Below are 26,646 nucleotides of genomic sequence, written 5' to 3'. Positions count from 1 at the left end.
AATAGAATAGAATAGAATAGAATAGAATAGAATAGAATAGAATAGAATAACAGAGTTGGAAGGGACCTTGGAGGTCTTCTAGTCCAACCTCCTGCTCAGGCAGGAAACCCTATACTATTTCAGACAAATGATTGTCCAATCTCTTTTTAAAGACTTCCAGTGTTGGAGCACCTATAACTTCTGGAGGCAGGTAGTTCCACTGGTTAATTGTTCTCACTGTCAGGAAATTTCTCTTTGGTTCTAGGTTGCTTCTCTCCTTAATTAGTTTCCATCCGTTGCTTCTTGTCCTGCCTTCAGGCGCTTTAGAGAACAGCTTGACTCCCTCTTCTTTGGGGCAGCCCCTGAGGTATTTGAAGACTGCTATCATGTCCCCCCTCGTCCTTCTCTTCGTTAAACTAGACATACTCAACTCCAGCAACCGTTTTTTGTATGTTTAGCCTCCAGCCCCGTAATCATCTTTTTTGCTCTTCTCTGTACTCTTTCCAGAGTCTCAACAACTTTGTTACATCGTGGTGACCAAAACTGGATGCAGCATTCCAAGTGTGGCCTTGCCAAGGCCTTGTAAAGTGGCATTAACCCTTCACGTGATCTTGATTCTCTCCCTCTGTTAATGCAGCCCAGCACTGTGTTGGCTTGTTTCTTGCCAAAATGTAGAACCTTACTTAACAATCCTTGCTTGCACTAAAGCACAGGAAATCATAAAGTAGAGTATATTTTAAGTATTTACCAGATGAAGCTGCCCAGGAGGAGGGCTGGGTATCAAGGATAACCTTGCTGCAAATTCTTTTAGATGTTGCTCGATTTCTAAGTCTTTGTAAGGCTTCAGCCGTAGCAATAAGCTGCAATTAAAAAAAAAAATAACAGCAAGGAATAAGAAAACTGTTTGAGTAGAAGTCGCTTGAAAAGAATTCTCGTGCCTTTCAAACGTTTGCTTCTTCTGCAAACAACGTACCACTTCATTGCTCTTTAATTGTGCACGAATGCAATTCTGATTGTTCCTACCCAAATACGGCGCTTAGCTTTTATGCAATTAAGCTTGCAGAACAATTCATGCAAATTTACTCTAGTTTCGCAGCTCCGCTCCTGCCAGCTTAATGACTTATTATTACCATATGAAATTAAAAGTCCAGGCAGTAGAACATAACATTCAACACATCGCTTAAACAATTTAGAAGCTGCAAATTTATAACAAGAGGGATCGGTCCTCTTCTGTTATCAAAATCTCTAAGAAACTACTTACAGTAGTGGCCAAAATTGTGGAAACCTTTTGGGAAAAGTGTACAGTAGAAATGCCACCTTTGGTTAAGTTTCCACCCATTTTCCTTATAATTTCTTTAGAACCAGCCTACTTGTTAAGTGCACAGCCAGGAATGTGATGCGGGTAACCATCTCCGCAGGTGAATCATTAGTGCGCAGAGAAGTGTGGCTGTGCCTGCCTTTGGTCAGTTGTCATGGGAAACTAACCAAAGGCAGGCACAGCCGCATAGTTCCCAGAGACCGGTGAGGTCCCACAGATTGGGCCTCCTTCAGGTCCCATCGGCCAGACAATGTCGGCTGGCGGGCCCTCGGGGAAGGGCCTTTTCTGTGGTGGCTCCGACGTGGTGGAATCCACTTCCCCCCGAGATTCGAACTACTCCCACCTTGCCGGCCTTCAAGAAAGCTATTAAAACTCTCCTGTTCCAGCAGGCCTGGGGTTGATGTCCCCGGAGGGGGGGCCGGGATACGATTGGGACATGCTGTGTGAATGCACTCCTTTTTATTGTTATATTTATTGTTTTAATTTTGTACACCGCCCTGAGTCCCTAGGGATTGGGTGGCATATAAATTTTACTAATAAATAAATAAATAAAACCATCCAATGGAAATCAACACGATTTCTCATGGAAGAAATCGAAACTGTGAAAACGGAAATCACGTTCAGAGGAGGAGGTCCACATCAATGCTGAATTATCACGGTATTAATTAGTCGTCTGGGTTAAGCGTCCTTCGACTTCCTCTTCCCAGCCTGTTTTGACAATTCTTGTAATTGCTAAGAAAATCCTGGCTCTATCCCAGCCATCTCTGCTTGCCCTCGGAAAGAAAAAAGCCACCCCAATATTTGTCCTTACCAAGACAAGCAGTCCTTCAAGGCGTTGAAATAAGGGTACCTGGATATGACACAAACGGCAAATGGTACAAAATACGACTCGGCTTTGGAGTGCGGAAGGTTATCCCAACGTGCCTGTCCGTTATAAAGGCGTCCCTCCTAAAGAAAAACACAACAGCTGGTGAGTTGCTTGTCTTTCAAAGAATCCAGTCTTCAAGAAAGGAAAGGGGGTATTATTCACAGACACACAGAGACATCACAATTACAGTATGACAGAATCAGGTCATTCGACTGACGGCTGAATCGGGCCTTTTGAGTGCTGCTCAACTGGGACAACACTTCAATGTGGATGTTTCTCCCGAGTGATGCTTGGTTGGCTCCTTTGCCATCTGTCTTTCAAACAAAAAATTGAAGATAAGGCCTTTTCACCGGGGGCATTTCCAGAATAACAACGACTCCAAGGCCAGGCTCTCTTAAAAAACGCCTATTTTCTTTATTTCAGATTTCTATTGTTTAAATTAACTTTGCTTTTAATTTTGTATTTGTATAATATAGGTAAAGGTTTCCGCTGTCCAGCCATGGACTCTAGGGGGGGGGGTGCTCTCTGTTTCTTAGCCAAGGGAGCCACGCTTTCCGTGGTCATGTGGCCAGCATGCCTGTGTCTTGCTGTTGCCTCCCCGCCAAAGTGGTACCTATTTATCTACTCGCATTTGCATGCTTTGGAACTGCTAGATAGGCAGGAGCTGAGGCAAGGAACGGGAGCTCACCCCTACACAGTGCTGGGGTCTCAAACCTGGGCTGTCAGCTTTCCAGCTGACAAGCTCAGCATCTTTAACCACTGAGCCATCACACCCCTTCTATCTATTACGTGTAAGCTACCTAAGACCACACCTGGAATACTGCAGCCAACTTTGGTCACCATATCAGTAAAAAGGTGTTGAGAGTTTGGGGGAAAAATTCAGAAAAGAGCAACTAAGAATGTTGGAATATTCATGCACAGGAAGAGTCATGTCGTAACTCAGTCAGCCAATGTGAAGAAAGTGCTGCTGAGTCTGTGCAAAAAAGAGTATTGAGTTAGGAGCTGGATTTCCAGTCTCAAGGTCTGTCTCTGGTCTGTCTCTGTAAGAAGTCTTCGTTAAGCTATGTTGCTGTAAAGAAGAATGGTATTGTAAATATTTTATATAAATATAAAGTTATTTGAATCAGCTAAATGCAGTCAACTGTGAGAGCTTCTGATTTATTTTTCACCAATAGAGAAATTAAAATTCTCTAACATGATCCAAGACCTGGAGGCTAAAACATACGAAGAACAGCTGCGGGACTTGGGTTTGGCTAGTCTAAAGAAAAGAAGAAATAGGGGAGACATGATAGCAGTGTTTCAGTATCTGAGGGGCTGCCACAAGTCAGAGTGGGTCATGTTGTTTACCACAGCACCAGAGGGAAGGATGAGAAACAATGGTTGGAAACTGACCAAAGAGAGAAGCAACCTGGAATTAAGGAGAAATTTCCTAACAGTGAGGACAATCAACCAGTGGAACAGCTTGTCTCCAGAAATCATGGGTGCTCCATCACTGGAGATTTTTAAGAGGAGACTGGATATTCATCTGTCTGAGATAGTATAGGTTTTCCTGCTTGAGCAGGGGGATGGACTAGAAGACCTCCATAGTCCCTTCCAGCTCTATTCTATTCTATTCTATTCTATTCTGGTCTGGTCTGGTCTGGTCTGGTCCACTCTACTCTATTTATGATTTATTGAAGGCAAAGGTAGAAGAGGATGGCAGAGGATGAGATGATCAGTTAGATGAACATGAATTTGGGAATTTGGGCGAGGACGGGAGCTCATCCCATCGCACAGCACTCCAATATCTGACCCTGGGCTATCAGCTCTCCAGCTGACAAGCTCAGCTTCTTTAACCACTGAGCCATCTCATTTGTATAATAGATTTGTCTATAAGTGTTGAAGCACCCATTAAAAATGAAATTTAGTTGCTTGCTCTCAAGTATACACATACCTAACACACATTTAAAACATACTATATACAACGTATGGTATAGACCTAACCCCTTACATATAAGTAAGGTATAAATATGAATCACTCTCCATCTTGAATACATAACGGAAAGAGGAAGCTTGAGAGTGCACAAGGCTAATACTGTATGGAACAAAACTGGATGTTCTGCTTCGGGTAACACGGAGCCCCCTCCTCCCAGAAGGGAACAGGGAAAAGCGGTCGTGAAGAGGGTACGTCGTGTCCCAGACAATCTTGCGGACCGTGCTCAGGCAACGCTGTCATAACTTCAAATGATTGCCAAGGGACTGGACGTTAAGACAAGGACTAACTTTCATCAATACATTCTGAAACCAGTAAATGATCCAGCTTACTTATAGGATAACTTTATTACGGCCAAAACAGCCAATTAAAAAAAAACACACATACTTGTATTGTCTGGTAATACTGGACCACAACTCCGTAAGTCCGGTTTCCAAAAACATCGGTGAAAACGAGAAAATGAAAGTGGTCCTCTCTCGACTCACACGTGATATAAAATCCTCCTGTTAAAAAAGAAAGAAAAAAAGCCTTGCAGAAAAACAGCACAAGACACACACAACACGGCATCAGAGAAAGGACCGTAATGGATGTATTTATCAACCTCTGAACGTGTAGCAGAGCTGACAAAAATCAGCCCTCTTTAACAGCAGGAGGTCCTCAATTTGCGACCACAAAGGGGAGCAAAGTTTATGTTGCTCAGTGAAAGAGTTAAGTGAGTTTTGTCCCGCTTTACACACCTTTCCTGCCACAGTTGTTAAGTGAATCGCTGCGGCTGTTAGTCACAGGGCGGTGAAGTGAATCTGGCTTCCCCACGGACTTTGCCAGGGGGTTGCAAAACCAGAATTATTTTCGTTAGGAATAATAGGAGCTAATTATGAGAAAGATTGCAGATATTTAATACTACACCAGTGGTGGCGAACCTGTGGCACGCGTGCCAGAGGTGGCACTCGGAGCCCTCTCTGTGGGGTACGTGTGCTGTCGACCCAGCCCCACCTATCTGTGGCCCCCTCACCAGCAGCCTCCCTGGAGGAGAATCACCCCCGGGTGCGGCCCACACGGAGCAGCGCAGCCATCGACATAACTGGGCAGCAGGGACACGACTCCGCCCTTGTACCCCATAGCGTGCAGATGATGCTGCGGGGCGTGGGCGGAGGACGTGGCTGCCATGGTACTGCAGGGCTGCCTGGGTGATCTGCTGCAGGCCATGGAGGCGGTGCGTGTCCCTGCAGGTGGGCGGGGCAGAGGGCGGGTGGGGGCGGAGCAGGCCAGGTGGGAGGCGGGGCGGGGGGCAGGTTTTTGGGCACTGGATCTCTAAAAGATTCGCCATCACTGTACTACACGTACTAACGGCGGCAAGAATTGTATTTGCCCAACATTAGAAAAATGAAAACTTACCAGCTGAAGAAGTACTAATTAAGACAATTCTAGAGTGTGCAGAAATGGATAGATTGACTTTAAAGGGAAAAGAGAAAGAAGACTCAATCTACTTTAGAACGTGGGATATAATTTCTATCAATGGCTAGAAAGACGAATTAGAGAGAAAGGGACGCGATATGTAATTTTGAATCTATATTGGCAAGATTGAGTGATTAATTAACCTTTTTTATGAGAATTAACTATTTTCTATTGTTGTTTGTTAAATACGTGAACCCAGACATTATGCTGTTTGCTAAATATTGAGAATGTTACTTGGAAAAACCCCAATCCTAACCTGAATCCTAACCCCAACCCTGACCCCACCTTATTCCTAACCCCATAAAAACTAATAAAATCTATACCCAAAAAAAAAAAGGTTGCAAAAGGGGATCACTTGACTGTGGGATGCTGCAACAGTCATAAGTATGAACCAGTTGTCAAGCGTCTGAATTTTGATCAGGTGACCCCGGGGATGACACAACGGTCGTTAAGTGTGAAAAACAATCCTAAATCCCTCTTTCCAGTGCTGTCGTAAATTTGAACGGTCACTAAACAAATGGTTGTAAACCGATGAGTAACGAACTGGATTACTATGGACTAAACCAAGTAATTCATTCATTTGTTTATTTATAGCAGGGATCTCCAACCGCCGAGCTATGGACCGGTACTGGTCCACGGCATGCCAGAAACCAGTTGGCACAAATAAGCAAAGCTCCATCCGTGGGATGCAGACAGCACGTGGAACCATGCCCCCTCCGGTCCACGGAATATCTTCTCTCCGTGGAACCAGTCCCTGGTACCCAAAAGGTTAGGGACCGCCAATTTACAGCATTTCTAGGCCACTCTGCTCCCAATTAATTCCAAGTGGAAAAACAACCGTTAAAATCATCCACAGCTGAAGCCAACAATGATAGTAAAATTGCTGCTGAAAAGAAAACAATGAACATATTCTCCGTGGACCAATGAAATAAACCCATTTTAATCTGTCAGGTGGATTCAGCAGATCCTGCTTTGCCCACAACCCATGTAACACAGCAAATAAGACTCTCCAAGCATACCCTGTTGTGACTATTAAAGGGAAGGCACATTTTATTCTGCCATGGCATTGGTTTGTCCATCCATCCATCCATCCATTCATCCATCTATCCACCCGTACAATTTCTATAACCCCCAAACTCAACCAAGTGATTCTGGGCAGCTTACAGTTCTACAATTATAAAACTCTTAAAGCAATTTGAAAGGCATGAAAACAATGAACACATCCACAAAATAAATATAACTTGATGTTCTCCAAGAACACTCTGAAGCTTTCACAGGATGACACATTTTAGTCTTAAAGGACGTGCAAGGGAAGCAGAGTTGACCCACTGGTCCAAAGTAAGACAGAACAATATCTGAATAATCCTCACAAATCATCTTCAGACATTTAGAGGCAAGGCCCCAGAATCAAGACTCATCACAGGATATTTTCAAACGTGTTGCGTGTGCCGCACAGGGTAGATCACGTGGTGTTGTGCTGGTTGACTTCCTTTGTTGAGGGTCAATCATTATTATAGCAATAGCACTTAGACTTATATAGCGCTTTATAGTGCTTTATAGCCCTCTCTAAGCGGTTTACAGAGTCAGCATGTTGCCCCCAACAATCTGGGTCCTCATTTTACTAATCTCAGAAGGATGAGTCAACCTTGAGCTGGTCAGGATTGAACTCCCGACAGTGGGCAGAATTAGCCTTCAATACTGCATTCTAACCACTGCACATCATGGATGGATGGATGAGCAATAGCAAAAGCACTTAAGACTTATATACCGCTTCACAGTGCTTTATACAGCCCTCTCTAAGCAGTTTACAGGTCTAGCGTGTTGCCCCCAACAATCTGGGTCCTCATTTTACCGACCTCGGAAGGATGGAAAGCTGAGTCAACCTTGAGCCAGTCAGGATTGAACTGCTGGCAGTGGGCAGAGTCAGCCTGCAATCCTGCATTCTAGCCGCTTAGTTTATTTTGATTCTATTGATATGGCAAACTTTTGCATGTTTTGATTTATTATTGTTCACATTTCTCTATACAGCAGTCAGGAAACCTTCGGTGGTTTACATAAGATGCAAAACTAATAAACCATCCGTGGTATGCAAATCCATAAAAACAATAAAAGCAAACATCTACCAAATTTAAAAATATAAACATTAACAACAGAAGTTAGAAATGGCATGATAAAATCAGGGGACAGCTGTCCAAAACAACACCTTCAAAAATTTTCCAAAATACCAGCAAGGAGAGGGGGGGGGGGCCAACAACCTGATCTCTACCGGGGGGGGGGTTGTTCCATAGTGCTGGCACTGCCACAGAAAGCAGCCCCTTCTCCCCACATCCCATGAACCTCCCCAAAAATGTGGGATCGATCATTATTTCTTCCCGTTGGATACGATCACTCAAGCTGGAGAAGATCGTGCCAGATCTTGCTGTGAGCCACGAGGAGTTTGGCAGTGCATAAGACGAAGGAATAAACAAACAAACAAACAAACCAGATTAAAAAAAACCTTAATTTGAGATGTGAAGCCAGCCTCTACAACCTCACCAGCGTACAAGTAGTCCTTGGCTTATGACCATTTGTTTAATGACTGTGTCAGGGTAATAATGTAACAGCTAAACAGCTTATGTAAAGATGGAATGGAATGTGAATGATGCAATGACAGGATGATGCTGTGGGAAGTTAGCCCCCCCACCCCCAGTGAAGGAAATATTAAAGAGGCAGAAAAGCATGCCCAGTTTTCCTAATAGCCCCAAGTCTCCCTCCCCCAAGCAGAAACCAGCCCTGTAGAAATGCAGATGTAAACCATTCAGGAAGGTTGGAGGCCCCCAGCTAGAAGATTAAGAAGACAAAGACACCTAAAATCTACATGCCCCACCCAAACTCTAGGACAGGACATAATAGGATTAACCCACAGATGCCAAAGGGCACACTCAGACTCAGGTCAAAGTTCATGCCACAGGAACAACTCCAAACAAAAGGCTCCAAAGGGTATCAAAACCCACTCCCTACATGTGCTTGCTCTCTTTTTTTCCCAGAGCCATCTTTCTGTCTGACTCTCCTCTTCAATAAACGGCAACCTTCTTTCTAAAGCAGTCGCCATGTTGTTTATTCCCGGCTTGGACTGAACCATGATGAAGACTTTTCCTTTAATAATACAATATTAGGAATGATTCAGCAGGGTCTGTGTCTGTGCCTTTAAGAGGCTGAGTATAAAAGGGGAGTTTTTTACTGGAGTTTTTCTCTCCCTGACTGCTGTAACTGCTGTTATTAGAGTTTGCTGTTTCACCATGTGTATGTATTGTGTTTCTAGCGTATATTTGTAGATAATAATAATAATAATAATAATAATAATAATAATAATAGTAAAGTTGGAAGGGACCTTGGAGGTCATCTAGTCCAACCCCCTGCTTAGGCAGGAAACCCTATACCATTTCAGACAAATGACTATCCAGTCTCTTCTTGAAAACTTCCAGTGTTGGAGCATTCACTGCTTCTGGAGGCAGGTTGTTCCACTGGTTAATTGTTCTAACTGTCAGGAAGTTTCTCCTCAGTTCTAGGTTGCTTCTCTCCTTGCTTAGTTTCCACCCGTTGCTTCTTGTCCTGCCTTCAGGCGCCTTGGAGAATAGCTTGACTCCCTCTTCTTTGGGGCAGCCCCTGAGATATTGGAATACTGCTATCATGTACCCCCTCATCCTTCTCTTCATTAAACTAGACATACCCAATTCCAGCAACCATTCCTTAGATGTTTTAGCCTCCAGTTTTAGCCTCCAATTATCTTTGTTGCTCTTCTCTGTACTCTTTGTAGAGTCTCAGCATCTTTTTTGCATCGCGGTGACCAAAACTGGATGCAGTATTCCAAGTGTGGCCTTACCAAGGCATTGTAAAGTGGTATTAACACTTCATGTGATCTTGATTCTATCCCTCTGTTAATGCAGCCTAGCACTGTGTTGGCCTTTTTGGCAGCTGCAGCACACGGCTGGCTCATATTTAGATGATTGTCCACTAGGACTCCGAGGTCCCTCTCACAGTTACTGCTATTGAGCAAGGTACCTCCTAAACTATACCTGTGCATTTGGTTTTTCTTGCCTAAATGTAGAACCTTGTAGACAGTGTGCTATAAATCACCATTTAATTACAAACCACTGTGTACTGCATTTACTCCGGGGTTACCTCAGCACAATAGGACTGTGCATGCTCTGACAGACTGTTTGAAGTTACCATGGGGCCGAAAAACGTCACAACTGCTCCTTGCACTGCACTACCACTGCAGCATCCTCGCAGTTACATGATCAGAATTTGGGAACTTGGCAACTGACTTGTTATTTGCGACGGTTGCAGCTCCCCACGGTCACGTGATCCATCATTTGTGACCTTCCCAGAGGGCTTCCGACAAGCAAAGTCAAAATGGGAGAAGTTGGATTCGCTTAATGATTTAACAACCAGGACAAAAAGGTCATGAAACTGAGTGTGACTCACTTAATAACTGCGTTGCTTAGTGACAGAAGTTCCTGTCCTAACTATGCTTGAAAATCGGGGACCATAGGTGGCTGCAAATGTTAGCGGACCTCGATACTGGTTGCTCAAACGCAAGTCACACAAAATCTTTAGTCACACGCTCAGGCCTATGCAAAGAGGTGACTTATACCAGGGGTCCCCAACCCCCGGTCTGTAGACCGGTATTGGGCTGCGACATGCCAGCAACCGGGCTGCACAAACAAGCAAAGCCCCATCCGCGAGATGCAGGCAGCACACAAAACCACGCACTCTCCAGTCCGCGGAAAAACCTCTCTCTATGGAACCGGTCCCTGGTGCCCAAAAGGTTGGGGAACTCTGACTTCACGCAACTTATAAATAAAAAGAAATACCTGGAAAGCAAAGCTGAAGCAATCCATTCAGGTCGACATCTTTGGGGATGGTGATGTCTTCATCCTCCGGTGTCTTGGGGGCTCCATTCAGAGCCTTTGCGTCCTCCGTCTTAAATTTCTCTTTCTTTTTCCGGAAAGAACGGCGCTTCGCTTTATTGAGAGCATTGCTATTTAAAGGAAGAGCTTGCAGGTCTTCCTTGCTGATAAACGGAGGCACAAAAACGGAAAGAATCTCCGGTTCAAGTGGAACGGTTCTCACGTCCTTTTGTTGTGCCAGCTAAAATAAAAAAAAAATTAAAAAATGCCAGAATCAAGATATTGTGACGGGCAGTATGTTAAATCACCTTTTAATATTGAGCATCTTCCAAATACTTTTAGGTAGCGCTCAGAAGCCTCCTTGAATCTCACCTATTTACTGCTAAAATGCTCATGTATGTTTGATCGTTTGTAACTTTCAATTGGGTGAACTGGGGCATCGTAGGGCCACAAATTTTGAATCGGCACTCCTCAAATGTACTAACTTGAAGAATGTGTCCAAAATCCTGGACCTATGACTCCCATGGGATTGACATTTGGCAAAGTTATGGACCACTTCAGTGCCGTTTTGCTGCCACAGTCAGCCATTGTCACATGATCGTCAGTTCCTTGTTAGCTTCCCAAAAGGAAAGCCAGCAGGAAGTCAGACGTCTGAAGCCGGCATGCAGGTAAATGGCTGCAGCTGAATTGGGGAGGGGGTACACAGGGCAAGTGCCATATAGGTCAGGGGGGGGGTATGCAAGGGACACCGGATGGGTCGGAGAGAGTACAAGGGGATATGCAAGTGTTCTCTGAAATGACCTAATGGGTCACAGGTTCTCTAATGACTGCTAAAAACTGAAGATACCTTCAGATGGGAAACCAATAAAAGCTATGACATAGCCCCTAGAACAGGTACGTAACAATTATAAAACGAAGAATTCCCCTATAGTCCTGCCAACGGAATGGAATGGAATGGGGTGGAGTGGGATGGGGTGGAGTGGAATGGGGTGGGGTGGAGTGGAGTGGAATGGAATGGAACAGAATAGAATAGAATAGAAAATATGGAATGGAATGGAATGGAATGGAATGGAATGGAATGGAATAGAATAGAATAGAATAGAATAGAATAGAATAGAATAGAATAGAATAGAATAGAATAGAATAGAATAGGGAATGAGAATGGGAATAGAATAGAATAGAATAGAATAGAATAGAATAGAATAGAATAGAATAGAATAGAATAGAATAGGGAATGAGAATGGGAATAGAATAGAATAGAATAGAATAGAATAGAATAGAATAGAATAGAATAGAATAGAATAGAATAGAAAATATGGAATGGAAGAATAGAATAGAATAGAATAGAATAGAATAGAATAGAATAGAATAGAATAGAATAGAATAGAATAGAATAGAATAGAAAATATGGAATGGAATGGAATGGAATAGACAGAGTTGGAAGGGACCTTGGAGGTCTTCTAGTCCAACCCCCTGCTCAGGAAATGGTATAGGAAACCCTATACCGTATACCATTTCAGACAAATGGTTATTCAATCTCTGCTTGAAAACCTCCAGTGTTTGAGCACTCACAACTTCTGGATGCAGGTTGTTCCGCTGATTGTTCTAACTGTCAGGAAATTTCTGCTTAGTTCTAGGTTGCTTCTCCCCTTGATATTATTTAACCGTGAACCAAAACCTATTATTAACTTACTTAGTAGTAATAGCCCACTTTTATCATACAATTCAAGATGGTGCAAGTAATGCTCCCATCTCCCACTTTCCACACCACAACATCCTAGTTCTGTGAGGTGGTTGAGCTGAAAGGGAACGGCTGGCCCAGATGAGGTTTCCATCCCTAAGGGAGGACTAGAATTCACAGCCTCTCGTTTTAAAGTCCAGCACCTTTGCTACTACACCAAACTACCTCGGTGACCCCCTTGACATTGTAGCCCTCAGCACTTTAAAATTATAAGTATGGTCCTTGAATATCTTTGCCCATCAAGTTGTAAATTATCACCAAAAGGCACAAACCAAAGAGCTAAACATTTAGTGTAATCTTTATTTTCGAGAATGCTACGGTATCCCAGAACCAGGCAGAGAAAATGTAAACAATAGCATGCAACTGATGTCATTACAAAACTCATTCACTTGCATGCAAAAAAATTCATTTGCATTTGTAAAAAGGCCATCACACCTACAAACTGTTCTCAATTTAGAGTGGAACTGGTTTGGTTTATATAATCTTAGGGGGAAAAAATGCTTCATGCTCAAGTGTTGTTTTTTAAAAAAAACATTTCTACAATTTTCAAGAAGACCTCAAAATCCTGCTCCAGGGTCTTTCCAGCAAGTTTTAATTAACGTATTCATAACAAATCGGCGCCATCTTGCAGCAATTGTATTTTCTTTTGGAATTTCATTCCGAAGCTGCCGTTTACTCTTCGTCTGAGCAGGTCTGTATGTTTGCATTTTAATGTTAAATGTTATTACAGTTCATGTTTGTATAAATCATGGCTTTTCAACTTTTTCATCCATTGTACCACTTTTAGGATATGGCAATATCCGAGTACCACCAGTCGCCTAACAAGGTGTCAAAAACTTGATGACCAAAAAAAAGGGGGGGAGGGAGTGATAAAGTACAGGTAGTCCTCGACTTACAACAGTTCGCTTACAATGGCACTGAAAAATGTGCCCCCCAAGCCACAGCCGAGCAAGACACCTGCCTGCCCGCCCGGCAGCGCTCTTCCTTCTATCCGAGGTTTTCATTGTTGTGAGCATTTCGGTTGAGGATTGGCAGTGGGGGTGGGGTGGGGGTGTTTGGTTTTTATCCCCCCCCCCGTCTGCTGGGTGGTTGCAGCAGGTTTTGGCCATTTCACATGACCCTGGGACACTGTGACCGTCATAAATATGAATCAGTTGCCAAGCATCTGAATGTAAATCACAAGACCCTGGAGATGCTGCAACATTCCAGCTGATCGGCGCTTCTTCTGGGCTCAGCAGAAGCGCCAGGATCAGCGTCGAGCTCCAGCTGGAGCCTGGCGCTGATCCGGCGCTTCCACTGAGCCCTGACAGCCCTGCAGCTCCAGCCGTCTCTCGCTCAGGCTTGTGCGGTGCTGCCACCGGTTCACCTCATTCCCCTCCCCCACTACTTTTCTAGGATGGTCACGTACCACCTGCCAGGTGCCAATGTACCACACGTGGTACCCGTACCACTGGTTGAAAAGCCCTGGTATAAATAGTGTTTGATTTTGTTTATCTCTTATGAGATTGTCTTATCTCCCAAGGACTGCCGGAAACCCCTAGTCACACATCTCAATGCTCTCTGGCCAGGAACTAACGTTCTAGGAATTATTTCTTTTGTTTTGTTTTTCTTGTTTATTGCCAGAATGATAGGAGAGGGTGCAAGCCCCATCGCTCTTACATCCCCAGGCACTACTTGCAAGATAAATAGTGGTCACAGAAACAACTACTTTACTATCCCAAGCAAGAGGTGGGAGAGAGTGTGATAGTCCAATGACTTCTGGGAGAGGGATTGAGACCTCCAGCTTCACACTCTATAGCAGAGCTATCCAACCTTGGCAACTTTTAAGACTTGTGGGCTGGGGAATTCTGGGAGTTGAAGTCCACAAGTCTAAAAGATGCTAAGGTTAGGCAGCCCCGCTCTATAGGATCAGCCATTATTAACAATGAACTCGTAATGTACATCCACACAATAACCTTAAATACAGCACCCATCTCTCTCTCTCCCTCTCTCTCTCTCTCTCTCTCTCTCTCTCTCTCTCTCTCTCTCTCTCCCTCCCTCTCTCCCTCTCTCCCTCCCTCTCTCTCTGTGTATGTGTGTGTGTGCATACATGCGCTCACAAGGGGAATCTTTGTGCTTTCAGAAATCTATGCTTTCTTCTCTTCCCACTTTTTGGCAATAATAATATGCTTTTAAATGCTGAACGGTATAATGGGTTAAATAACTGAGGAACTAGCTGAACAAAAGTAACCTGCTCATAAATGGAAAAAATGAGATTTTTTCTTTTTTAAAAAAGATAGGATGAACAATAGTACCCTGGGAAATTTTCTCAGTTGTTTTTCCTCATAAGTTGATTGGAAATAGTTTTATGAACTCTGATGACTCAGCCTGGAGAGAGAAAGAGATTGCGCCATCGCATTACAACATGTGCTGTAACAGAATTAGAAGGAAATAAATCATCTCGTTCTGAGCAAAGAAGCATACTTTAGACCAGGGGTAGGCAACCTCGGCTCTTTTATGACTCGTGGACTTCAACTCCCAGAATTCCTGAGCCAGCATGGCTCAGCTTGGAAACCTCTCCATTGCCCCTCAGCGTGGCTGGCTGAGGAATTCTGGGAGTTGAAGTCCACCAGTCATAAAAGAGCCAAGGTTGCCTACCCCGGATCTAGGTCTATCTATCTTATCTATCTGTCTGTCTGTCTGTCTATCTGTCATCTAGGTCAGGGGTAGGCAATCTTGGCTCTTTTATGACTGGTGGATTTCAACTCCCAGAATTCCTGAGCCAGCATGGGGGAACTATGGCCCCCTCATGATTCGTGGACTTCAACTCCCAGAATTCCTGAGCCAGCATGGCTCAGCTTGGAAACCTCTCCCTTTCCCCTCAGCATGGCTGGCTCAGGAATTCTGGGAGTTGAAGTCCATGAGTCATAAAAGAGCCAAGGTTGCCTATCCCTGATCTAGGTCGGTTGTTCGGTGGTCTGTCTGTATGTCTGTCTGTCTGTCTGTCTATCTATCTATCTATCTATCATCTAGGTCAGGAGTAGATAACCTTGGTTGTTTTATGACTCGTGGACTTCAACTCCCAGAATTCCTAAGCCAGCATGGCTCAGCTTGGAAACCTCTCCCTTTCCCCTCAGCATGGCTGGCTCAGGAATTCTGGGAGTTGAAGTCCACGAGGCATAAAAGAGCCAAGGTTGCCTACCCCTGCTTTATACCATGCCAAGTATAACTCTGTGTCTCAACCTTGGTATCTAGCATCATTCTCATCATACCTCACATATTGCAAAATTACAGTGGGTGTGAAAAACCTGGCCACCTATTTTCCCTCTACACATAGTCCTCAACTCACCACCACAATTGAGCCCAAAACTGCTGTTGCTATGCTAGTCAGCTAAGCGAAGTTTTGCCCCATTTTATGACCTTCCTTGCCCCATTTTTAAATAAATCGTCGCGGTTGTTAAGTTAGGAACATGGTTGCTTCCCCCACTGACTTTGCTTGTCAGGAGGATTGCAAAAGGGGATATGATCTGGGACACTGCGACCATCATAAATGTGAACCAGTTGTCAAGCATCCAAATTTTGATCACGTGATCATGGGGATTCACACCTTCTGGAGGCAGGTTGTTCCACTGGCTAATTGTTCTAACTGTCAGGAAGTTTCTCCTTAGTTCTAGGTTGCTTCTCTCCTTGATTAGTTTCCATCCGTTGCTTCTTGTCCTGACTTCAGGCGCTTTAGAGAATAGCTTGACTCCCTCTTCTTTGTGGGCAGCCCTTCAGATATTGTAATACTGCTATCATGTCCCCCCTCGTCCTTCTCTTCATTAAACTAGACATACCCAATTCCATCAACCTTGCAGTATTCCAAGTGTGGCCTTACCAAGGCATTGTAAAGTGGTATTAATACTTCGTGTGATCTTGATTCTATCCCTGTTAATGCAGCCTAGCACTGTGTTGGCTTTTTGGGCAGCTGCAGCACACGGCTGGCTCTTATTTAAGTGATTGTCCACTAGGACTCCGAGATCCTTCTCACAGTTGCTACTATTGAGCAAGGTACCACCTATACTATACCTGTGCATTTGGTTTTTCTTGCTTAAATGTAGAACTTTACTTTTTTCACCACTGAATTTCATTTTGTTAGATAGCGCCCAGTGTTCAAGTCTGTCCAAACCCTTCTGTATCTTAAGCCTGTCTTCTGGAGTGTTGGCTATATATAGGAAGCTGCAGTGGTTGTGTGAAAAATGGTCATACGTCTCTTTTTTCAGTGCCGTTGTAACGCTGAACGATCACTAAATGAATAGTTGTAAATAGAGGACCAACATAACACAAACCTAGTTAGAACTTCCTTCTATTTAGTAGGCTATTTATCTTGTAATGTTAATCACAGTGCTCTATTCTGCTGGTTTTGTATTAGATAAGATACCATGCATGAAAATTAGGCATGCTATCATTGAAACTACAGCTAAGTAAGAGCTAAAGGGACTAGGAGAATAAGACCAGCAACCGAGTTCAAAATATTCTTCCTGGCTCATTCAATTCCCCTGAACTCAAAGGAATATTAACACTTGCGAAGCCAAAAAAATAAGGCAACATCTCCATGTGTCAATAGAGGCATTAGGCAAAAATCATATTTAACAACCCCCTTCAAAACTACAGCTTTGCTTAATACCGGATCTGCTTAGCAGCATTGAACATGGTAGCAGTTGATAGAACAGTCTGTGAGAATTAACAAGTAGACAGCATCATTCTGTATTTTCTTAAACTAGAAAAACAAATGTTATAAAGAAGGGAAACGAGCCACACTGCTGATATACATTTCAGCCAATTAAAGTAAAATAAAATCGGCTCAGTGACATCCTGTTTCTTTTACTGAGGTTTACAAATGGGAAGATACGTTCCTCCCACCCTTATTGCAACATGTTAAGTGTCATGCAAAACAGACAAAATGCTATTCTCCATTAGGCAAATTGTTGCTAAGTAAGAGTTGCACAGAAATGTAACACTAGTAAGTCATCCTTCTCCTTCCCAAAGGCACGTAATTTTTTTTTTTTAATTAATGGACACTTTTAGCCAGAGCCTTGTAGAACAATTTAAAAGTAGCGGATGGGGCCAGAACAAATGTTCAATGTTATTTATTTCTTTATTCTAAAATGTTACAATAATCAAATGCTGTTCATGTGATTCCTTTCCAGCCATGGATATAAAAATGTCCCTTTTGGAAGCCTCTAAGGCAGGGGTGTCAAACTCAATTTCATTGAGGGCCGCATCAGCATTGTGGTTGCCCTCGGGGGTGTGTGGCCAGGGTGGGTACGGCCTACTGGGTGGGCATGGATGGAGTGGGTGTGGCCTATTGGGTGGGTGTGGTCAGCTGTACATCGTTCATGTCAAGGGTGCCTGTGGGGGCCTGGGCAGGAGTGGGACAGATCTGAGGGTCTCTGGCAGAAGGGGGTGGGACCAGGGCAAGTGCCAAGGCAGGGTCCACTGGAGGAGACTCACTGCCTGCCGAAACCCCTCTGCCAGAGCCCATCAAGCTGGATAGGTGAAGTAGGCAAGGGCCATTTGCTGGTCACTTCCAGGCGATGGTGCATTTCTTCATTCCTCACAAAGGGTGACACCTCCCCAGCATGCACCCAGGGGATGGGGCCGACACGGCAGGGGCTGGTTCCTCGCTGTTTCCAGATGGTCTTGTGCAGCTAAGACCGAATGCATTTCAGCATAGATGGCCACCACAAAATTGTACATTGGCTCCCGGCTGGCCTGGGCCAGGGCCAAGGCAGTGGGGGCCGTTCCCTCACTGTTTCCAAGATGGCTTCGCGGGCCACATGAAACCACTTCGCGGGCCGCATCCGGCCCCCGGGCCTTGTGTTTGACATGTCTGCTCTAAGGTTGCGTTCAAAAGTTTCTGATGCCGCCTGTGAGGCTTCAGATCAGGATGAACCAAAATTAGCACACCATCATCAACAAATTTAGTACGCAAAAGAATTTGAAGCCTGACAGCATCGCAACCAAAGAGAAAAAGTGAAACAGATGCCGACAGCCTTAAGTTAACCTCTTCCCCAACTTCAGATAATAAGAGATGTTGTCAAGGTGTCCAACATTTTCACACGCCAAAAAAAAAAAAAAGGCAACCTCTTAGATAAGAAGAGGTAGAAGATGCAAATGTTTATTGGAAGATTGTGGTGGCAAAACGGTAAAGGAAAAATAAGCACCCAGAGTTGAATAATTGTGATTTTAAAAACCCAAGGACAATAAGACAGTGGCTTACAGAGGGGGCTGGTGGACCATGAAAAGTAGATCCCACCTCCACACCTGTATACCTGATCCCTAATTTTATCCAATTCCTGTTAAGTTTAATGATGTCAAGCTTTTTAACATTTTATAGGTAGTCCTCGACTTACGACCACCACTGAGCCCAAAAGTTCTGTTGCTAAGCGGGACGGTTGTTAAGTGAGTTTTGCTCCATTTTACGACCTTTGAGGCATAGCCGTTAAGTGAGTCACTTCAGCTGTTGACGTTGTAAAGTGAAGCTTGCTTCCCCGTTATCTTTGTTTGCCAGAAGGTCGCAAAAGGGGATCACGTGACCGGGGACGCCACAACCGTCATAAATACGAGTCAGTTGCCAAGCAGCTGAATTTGGATCACATTGACCATGGAAAAGCTGCAATGCTCATAAAGTTGGTAACAGTCATAAATCACTTTTGTCAGTGCTGTTATAACTTCGAATGGTCACTAAACAAGATAAGATAACCTTTATTGTCATTTTCTTACTGTGGGCACAACGGCACACATCAAAAATGAAGTTGAGTTGCTCGCTCTTAAAGTGAAACACATACATGACACACTCCTAAACATACTATTGTACAACATATGTATAGACCCACACCTACATATACATAGCAAATAAATACTAAATAGCAAATAAATATTAAATACTAAATAAATATTAAATACTAACTACTATAGGTTAAGGACTACCTTTATATTCTTGTTTTTATTGTAATGTAAGCTGCACATTGTCACTTAAATAGAGATATAATAAGCAAATAAGCTTAATAAATAATGGCTTAATAGCAAATAACCTCAGTACCATGATATACTTGATTCTCAGTTGTAGCCAATCCCTAATTTTAATGTTTTTAATATGTTTAATGTTGTATAATCTTGTTTTTCTTCTTTTGATAGCAAGATGGGCATCATATCAATTTAATAAATATTGGATAAATAGTTGAATAACCTCTGTACCAGAGGTGTAACTTGATTCCCAATTGTATCCAATCCCGGTTCATTTTAATGTTTTTTATATTTTTAACATTGTGGTATTTTTGCTTTGCTTCTATGGCAACCTGTCCAGAGTTGCTTCGATAATGAAGTGAGCAGCAAATGAATTTAATAGGTGCAAAATAAGTAATAAATTCAAACCTCAGTGTCAGAATTGGGCCTTTCCATTGGGAAATTAACAGTGCTGTTTTTATAAAAACAGTCTTGGTGGAAGCAAAGGGAATAAACCTGCTCAAGAATATATGCTGTTTTGGAGGGGACAAGGGCACAATTGAAATATATTGTATATTGTTAGTTGTTATATGAGAAGAAATATAGGTAATAAAAATGGTCTTCAGGAGGGTGGGTGCACTATAGTATTTGTTATTTTTTACACTGTTTTTTATTTAGACTTATATGTATTATGTTTGTATTATTTGTATTTGAATAAAATTAAAATTAAAAAAAAAACAGTGATGAACTCCTTAGCTGACAACAGCAAAACAATCACCTCTCTTCAAGGTCTAACAGCAATTAAGTTCTCAACTTAAAATAGTTTATTTAGTGACCAATGCAGCCAACACAATGCTGGGCTGCATTAACAGAGAGATAGATTCAAGATTACGTGAAGTATTAATACCACTTTACAATGCCTTGGTAAGGCCACACTTGGAATACTGCATCCAGTTTTGGTCACCACGATGTAAAAAAGATGCTGAGACTCTGGAAAGAGTACAGAGAAGAGCAGCAAAAATGATTAGGGGACTGGAGGCTAAAACATTTGAGAAACGGTTGCAGGAATTGGGTATTTCTAGTTTAATGAAGAGAAGGACTAGGGGGGACATGATAGCAGTGTTCCAGTATCTCAGGGGCTGCCACAAAGAAGAGGGAGTCAAGCTATTCTCCAAAGCGCCTGAAGGCAGGACAAGAAGCAACGGATGGAAACTAATCAAGGAGAGAAGCAACCTAGAACTAAGGAGAAATTTCCTGACAGTTAAAACAATTAATCAGTGGAACAGCCTGCCTCCAGAAGCTGTGAATGCTCCAACACTGGAAGTTTTTAAGAAGAAACTGGACAGCCATTTGTCTGAAATGGTATAGGGTTACCTCCCTGAGCAGGGGGTTGGACTTGATGACCTCCAAGGTCCCTTCCAACTTCATCATCATCATCATCATCATCATTATTATTATTACCTTTCAAAGTTACAGTGGCATCAAAAAAGCGGCTTATGATTATTTTTCAACCATTGCAGCATCCCCAGGGTCACGTGATCAAAATTCAGACACTTGGCAATTGACTCATATTTACGACGGTTGCAGTATCCCAGGGTCACGTGATCCCCTTTCAGGCAAGCAAAATCCATGGGGAAGTCAGATTCACTGAACAACCGTGTTACCAACTTAACAACCGCAGCAATTCGCTTAACAATGGTGGCAAGAAAGGTCATAAAACAGGGCAAAACCTACTTCACAAATGTCTTACTTAGCAACGGAAATGTTCTTTTTGCGATTGTAGGTCGAGGTCTTCCTGTATTCCATGGGGGGGGGTCTACCATTTTTCCAAATCTCCCCCAAATCTCTGCCAAGACCTGGTCAATTCATACGAAGTTTATAAAAATAAATAAATATAGGCAGTCCTTGACTTACGACGGTTCACTTAGGGACCGAAGTTACAGCAGCACTGAAAAAAGCGCACTTGTGAACATTTTTCAGACTTATGACTGTTGGGCATCCTCATGTCACGTGATGCTGGACAACTGGCTCATATTTACGACGACTGCATGTGTCCCGGGGTCACGGGATCCCCTTTTGCGACCGTCCGACCCGCAAAGTCCACGGGGAAGCTGGATCCACTTAACAACCGTGTGACTATCTGATCAATGGCGCAGTGATTCACTTAACAACCGTGGTAAGAAAAGTGGTAAAATGGGGCAAATCTCATTTAACAAACGTCTCACTTAGCAACATAAATGTTTTGGCTCAGTTGTGGTCGTTAAGTCACCTGTGTTTACAACAGTTGCCGCATCCCGGGGTTGTGTGATGGCTCTTTGTGACCTTCCCAGCTGGCTTCCATCAAGCACAGTCAAGGGGGGAAGCTGGAGTCCCTTAACACCTGCAGTGAATCGTTTAACAAAGGTGGCAAAATGGTCCTAAAAGTGGGCCCGGCTCATTTAACAACTGCCTTGCTTAGCAACAGAAATTCTGGTCCCAATAATGATCATCCGTCGAGAACTATTTGTATGTTCCTAATTTAACGGACTGCAGCGATTCACTTAACAAACGTAGCAAGAGAAGTCATCAAACGGGACAAACCTTGCTTAAGAAATGTCTCACTTAGCAGCATAAATCCTGGGCTCCGTTGTGGCCATAAGTCGAGGACTCTCTCTGTGTGTGTGTGTGTGTGTGTGTGTGTGTGTGTGTGTGTGTGTGTGTGTGTATAGATAGATAGACAGAGAGACAGAACTACCTGTTTGTGTGTGTGTGTATAGACAGATTTAGCTAGATGGAGAGAGAGAGAGAGAGAGAGAGAGAGAGAGAGAACAATCTGTATGTGTGTGTGTAGACAGATAGATAGAACTACCTGTTTGTGTGTGTGTGTATACATAGATATAGATTTAGCTAGATGTATAGATAGATAGATAGATAGATAGATAGATAGATAGATAGATAGATAGATAGAACTACCTGTTTGTGTGTGTGTATATAGATACATATAGATTTAGCTAGATGTATAGATGTATAGATAGATAGATAGATAGATGATAGATAGATAGATAGATAGATAGATAGATAGATAGATAGATAGATAGATAGATAGATATAGAGGGAGGGAGGGAGAGAGAGAGAGACAGAGAGAGAACTACCTGTTTGTGTGTGTGTGTATACGTATAGATTTAGCTAGATGTATAGATAGAGAAAACTACCTGTATGTGTGTGTGTATAGATACATATAGATTTAGATAGATAGATAGATAGATAGATAGATAGATAGATAGATAGATAGATAGATAGATAGATAGATAGATAGATAGATAGATAGATACGGAGGGAGGGAGGGGGAGAGAGAGAGAGAGACAGAGAGAGAACTACCTGTATGTGTGTGTATGTATGTATTTGTGCGTGTGGGGGGGGTATTTTGTACTCATAAGTCGAGGACTACCTGTACTTAAAGGTCGTACAGCAACTATTCGATATTGCGCGCGCGCACACACACACACACACGCACACACACACACGGTACATTTCTCCAAAGGCTATAAAAAAAAACCCGATAAGCCAAGCCATTAGATCCCCAAGACAGGTGACCCGCTGAAGGTGAAGGGCGGCCAGGGGTTTCACGGGGAAGACGCGACACGCAGGTTTCATCCGGGAAAAGCTTCCTCCTCCTCCTCCTTGCAAAAGACCAGCCATTCCCACGTTCGCGGCTCCCGCGGGAACGAAGCGGGCCGCGGAAAGAAGGAAAAGACCCGGGGGGGGGAACCTCACGAGGCCCGCCCGTCGGAGCGCGGTCCAAACAGCCCCCGGGTAAGGGCGAGCTCCCTAACCCATGGGGGGGCGCATTCCGACGTTCCCTCCCGGCGGCCGCCGCCCCGAGTCGCGTGTTTACCTGACGCGCCTCTCTCGCCTTCTCCCGGGAGGCTCCGAGCAGGACGCAGACCTCCAGGACGGCCGTGGGCAGCAGCAGCAGCTCGTCCATGGCCCGAGCCAGCCGCCGAGGAACACCGCTCCGCCCCGCCGGCTCTCAGGCCGGTCTCTGGAGGGGAAACGCCGCGCCACGGTCTCCCCCTGAGGGAAGGGAGGAGGGGCCGGGAGCGGGGGAGGCGTGTCTACGCTCGCGGGCGGGGCGGGGCGCCGGGGCGTCGAGGGCGTGGCCAAAGGAGAAACAGGCGACAATTGCGACCTTCGCCGCGTAGAGTCACGATCCGGCGAAGGATCGGTGCCGCTTTATAAAACTCCCAGTGAGGCCACACCTGGAATACAGCGGCCAGTTTTGGTCACCCTAGGACAAAAAACATGTTAAGAGTTTGGAAAAAATTCAGAGAGCAAATCAAGGAGAGAAGCAACCTAGAACTAAGGAGAAACATTATTATTATTATTATTATTATTATTATTATTATTATTATTTATTAACCTTGAGCTATTTATAAAACTAATAAAGGAAGCATAAACATCTAGTAATTAATAATAATAATAATAATAATAATAATAATAATAATAATAATAATAATAATAATTCAAACAGACAAGCACCTGCAACATAACACCCCAGACTTAACAATTGTCCATAAGAAAGACAAAAAAGTCTGGATAGTGGACGTGGCAGTGCCTGGAGATAGCAGAATAGAAGAGAAAGAACTGGAGAAGATAACAAAATACAAAGACCTACAAATAGAAATAGAAAGACTGTGGCAAAAGCAAGCAAGGGTAGTACCAATAGTCATAGGCTCCTTGGGTGCAATCCCAAAACAACTGGAGCACCACTTGAACACCATTGGCATTGACAAATTCACTATTAGTCAATTGCAAAAGGCGGCCTTACTAGGAGCTGCTTCCATCCTGCGACGATATCTGTAATACCATCAACCATCCACATCTGCCTATCCCAGGTCCTGGGTAAGGACTCGATAGGTAGACAAAATGCCAAATCCAGTCTGAACATCTGGCTGACTGCGATGATCCAAAATAATAATAATAATAGTAAAGTTGAAAGGGACCTTGGAGGTCATCTAGTCCAACCCCCTGCTTACACAGGAACCCTATACCATTTCAAAAAAATGGCTGTCCAGTCTCTTCTTGGAAACTTCCAAAATAAATATTGTCCAATGTTGCAGAATTCTGGGAGTTAATGTTTACACACCTTGAATTTGTTGGGATTTGAGATTTGATGACTTAAAAGTCTACATATCTTAAATTGTTGAGAAATATGGGATAAATCCTCCTTTCAGCTTTCTGGGGTGTGGAATAATGTGTACACGTCTGGATTATATCAGCTTAGCAGAGGCTGCATAAATCCTTCAAGCGTTCATTTCTGCAATAAACCAGAGGAAAAAATGCCATCTCATAAACAATTACTTCCCTATTGTTTCTGTTCCATAGCTGATTCCTTCTTTCCCCTGGGTTTAGAGAAACTGTCCTTTCTGGATACTTCAGAGTTTTATACCCTGGGAAAAACCCATCTTTATTTCACCCCAAACTGGGAAGGGAAGAACAGACCCACAAACACAGCAACGAAGCTCTCTTCCTTGTGGCTAAGAAAAAAATATAGCTGCTTCTTTCTACAAGCTTAAAAACAGAAACTCTACCTGCATAAAACCCGTTGCTCAAACTGCCAGTGGCTCGCCTAACAGAGGTGTGGTGCTGACAGGTGGAACTATAATTATGTACAGGATTAAGGACTACTTTGCAAAGTAAACAGACTCAGTTACAGCAGGAAAGTGTGCAGTATCGGGAGATCTGAAAGATGGGTACAGATCAACATCATGTTCCAATATTTGAGGGGCTGCCGCAAAGAAGAAGGAGGGTCAACCTATTTTCCAAAGCGCCTGAAGGCAAGACAAGAAACAATAGATGGAAACTCATCAAGGAAAGAAGCAACCAGGAAATGAAAGTTCCTGACAGTGAGAACAATTAACTATTGGACCAGCTTGCCACCAGAAGTTGTGGGTGCTCCGTCACTGGAGGTTTTTAAAGGAGAGGCTAAATAGTCACTTGTCTGGAATAGAATAAGGTCTCCTGCTTGAGCAGGGGGCTGGACTAGAAGGCCTCCAAGGTCCCTTCCAGCTCTATTCTGATTGATTGAGGGGGATCACAGGAAACAGACCTTCCCATTTCCTTGGATTTAAGGAATGGTTTTATCTTCTTTTGTTTCTATAATGCTTTCCAAATATTTGTTCAATTCTATCGCTATCAAATGACTACATGACACTGCAGGCATTGTAAATGTCAGTCAGTTGCCAAGTGTCCAGATTGTGATCATGTAACCGCAGGAGTTCTGGGACAGCCAGAACTTTGAGGACCAGTCATAAGGACCACTCATTCAGCGCCGTCATAACGTGGAACAGCCGCTGAAGGAGTAGTTGTTAAATGAGGTTTCCTTGTTAACCGTAAGACCCGGAGAAGAAACCATCTAATATTATAAAACTGGAAGTCATTTTGTCAGAAGGTGTGGGTGCTTCATTACTGGAGGTTTTCGAGAAGAGACTGGACAGCCACTTAATTAGAATGGTCTAGGGCAGAGGTCTTCAAACTTGGCCCTTTTATGACTGGTGGACTTCAACTCCCAGAATTCCTGAGCCAGCCACGCTGAGGGGAAAGGGAGAGGTTTCCAAGCTGAGCCGTGCTGGCTCAGGAATTCTGGGAGTTGAAGTCCACGAGTTATAAAGCGGCCTAGGCCTAGGCCAGAGATAGGCAACCTCGGCTCTTTTATGACTCGTGGACTTCAACTCCCAGAATTCCTAAGCCAGCATGAGGGAAACTTTGGCTCCTTCATGACTCATGGACTTCAACTCCCAGAATTCCTGAGCCAGCCACGCTGAGGAGAAAGGGAGAGGTTTCCAAGCTGAGGCGTACTGGCTCAGGAGTTCTGGGAGTTGAAGTCCATGAGTCATCAAAGGGCCAAGTTTGAAGACCCCTGGTATAGGGTCGCTTACCTGAGCAGGGGGCTGGACTAGAAGACCTCCAAGGTCCCTTCAAACTCCTGTTATTCTGTTAAACCTTGAACCTTCATGGAGAAAATCTATGGGGTCACTAGGAGTCGAGAACAATTTGATGCCACATATTCAATGCCCTAGAGCAGAGTTCCCCAACCTTTCCTGGGGGGGGGATAGTTTTGTGGGAGGGGCAGGCATGTGTGCAATCACCCATTGAGGCTGTATGTGCACGTGTTCCTTGAGCAATTGAAGCCCTGAGTGCCCATGACACGCGTGTGAGCCTGCGAGTGTGAAGCCGAGAGTGCCTGCAATGCTTGTGCAAGTGGGGCTGCAAGCCCCTGGGATTGGGGACAGTGTGCACGCGCACACTCGCACACCAGCCGGCCACTTTTGGCCGGCTTGGGAAAAATCCACGGAATGGTAGTGGACCCTGGCCCACAAGTGGAGGACTCCTGCCCTAGAGTGAACAATAGGTTTGCTTAACAGCGAGTGATTCATTTAACAACAGAGCTGATTCGCTTAATGACCCCTGCAAAAA

General features: G+C 43.9%; 1 protein-coding gene across 2 annotated transcripts in view; it reads right to left on the bottom strand.

Annotated features, from left to right (window-relative positions):
• DENND3 (DENN domain containing 3) overlaps positions 1-23,277 on the bottom strand; it is a 57,621-nt gene extending 34,344 nt beyond the window's left edge. The window contains exons 1-5 of one of the 2 annotated variants that reach the window (XM_039334580.1): positions 23,066-23,277; positions 10,449-10,725; positions 4,525-4,640; positions 2,109-2,245; positions 728-839 (exon numbers count right to left, since the gene is read on the bottom strand). In XM_039334580.1, the coding sequence (XP_039190514.1) occupies positions 728-839; positions 2,109-2,245; positions 4,525-4,640; positions 10,449-10,725; positions 23,066-23,155 (732 nt within the window). In that variant the 5' untranslated portion in view covers positions 23,156-23,277. The remainder of the gene's footprint in view (positions 1-727; positions 840-2,108; positions 2,246-4,524; positions 4,641-10,448; positions 10,726-23,065) is intronic. The other variant, XM_039334579.1, reaches the window with a different exon arrangement.
• Between the last annotated feature and the right edge of the window lie 3,369 nt (positions 23,278-26,646).

The sequence above is a fragment of the Crotalus tigris genome, unplaced genomic scaffold (assembly GCF_016545835.1).
Source record: "Crotalus tigris isolate CLP2741 ecotype Arizona unplaced genomic scaffold, ASM1654583v1 scf7180000017631.5181431, whole genome shotgun sequence".
Lineage (NCBI taxonomy): Eukaryota > Metazoa > Chordata > Lepidosauria > Squamata > Viperidae > Crotalus > Crotalus tigris.
The sequence above is the reverse complement of the archived record's forward strand: the minus strand, read 5'-3'. Positions and strand labels throughout refer to the sequence as shown.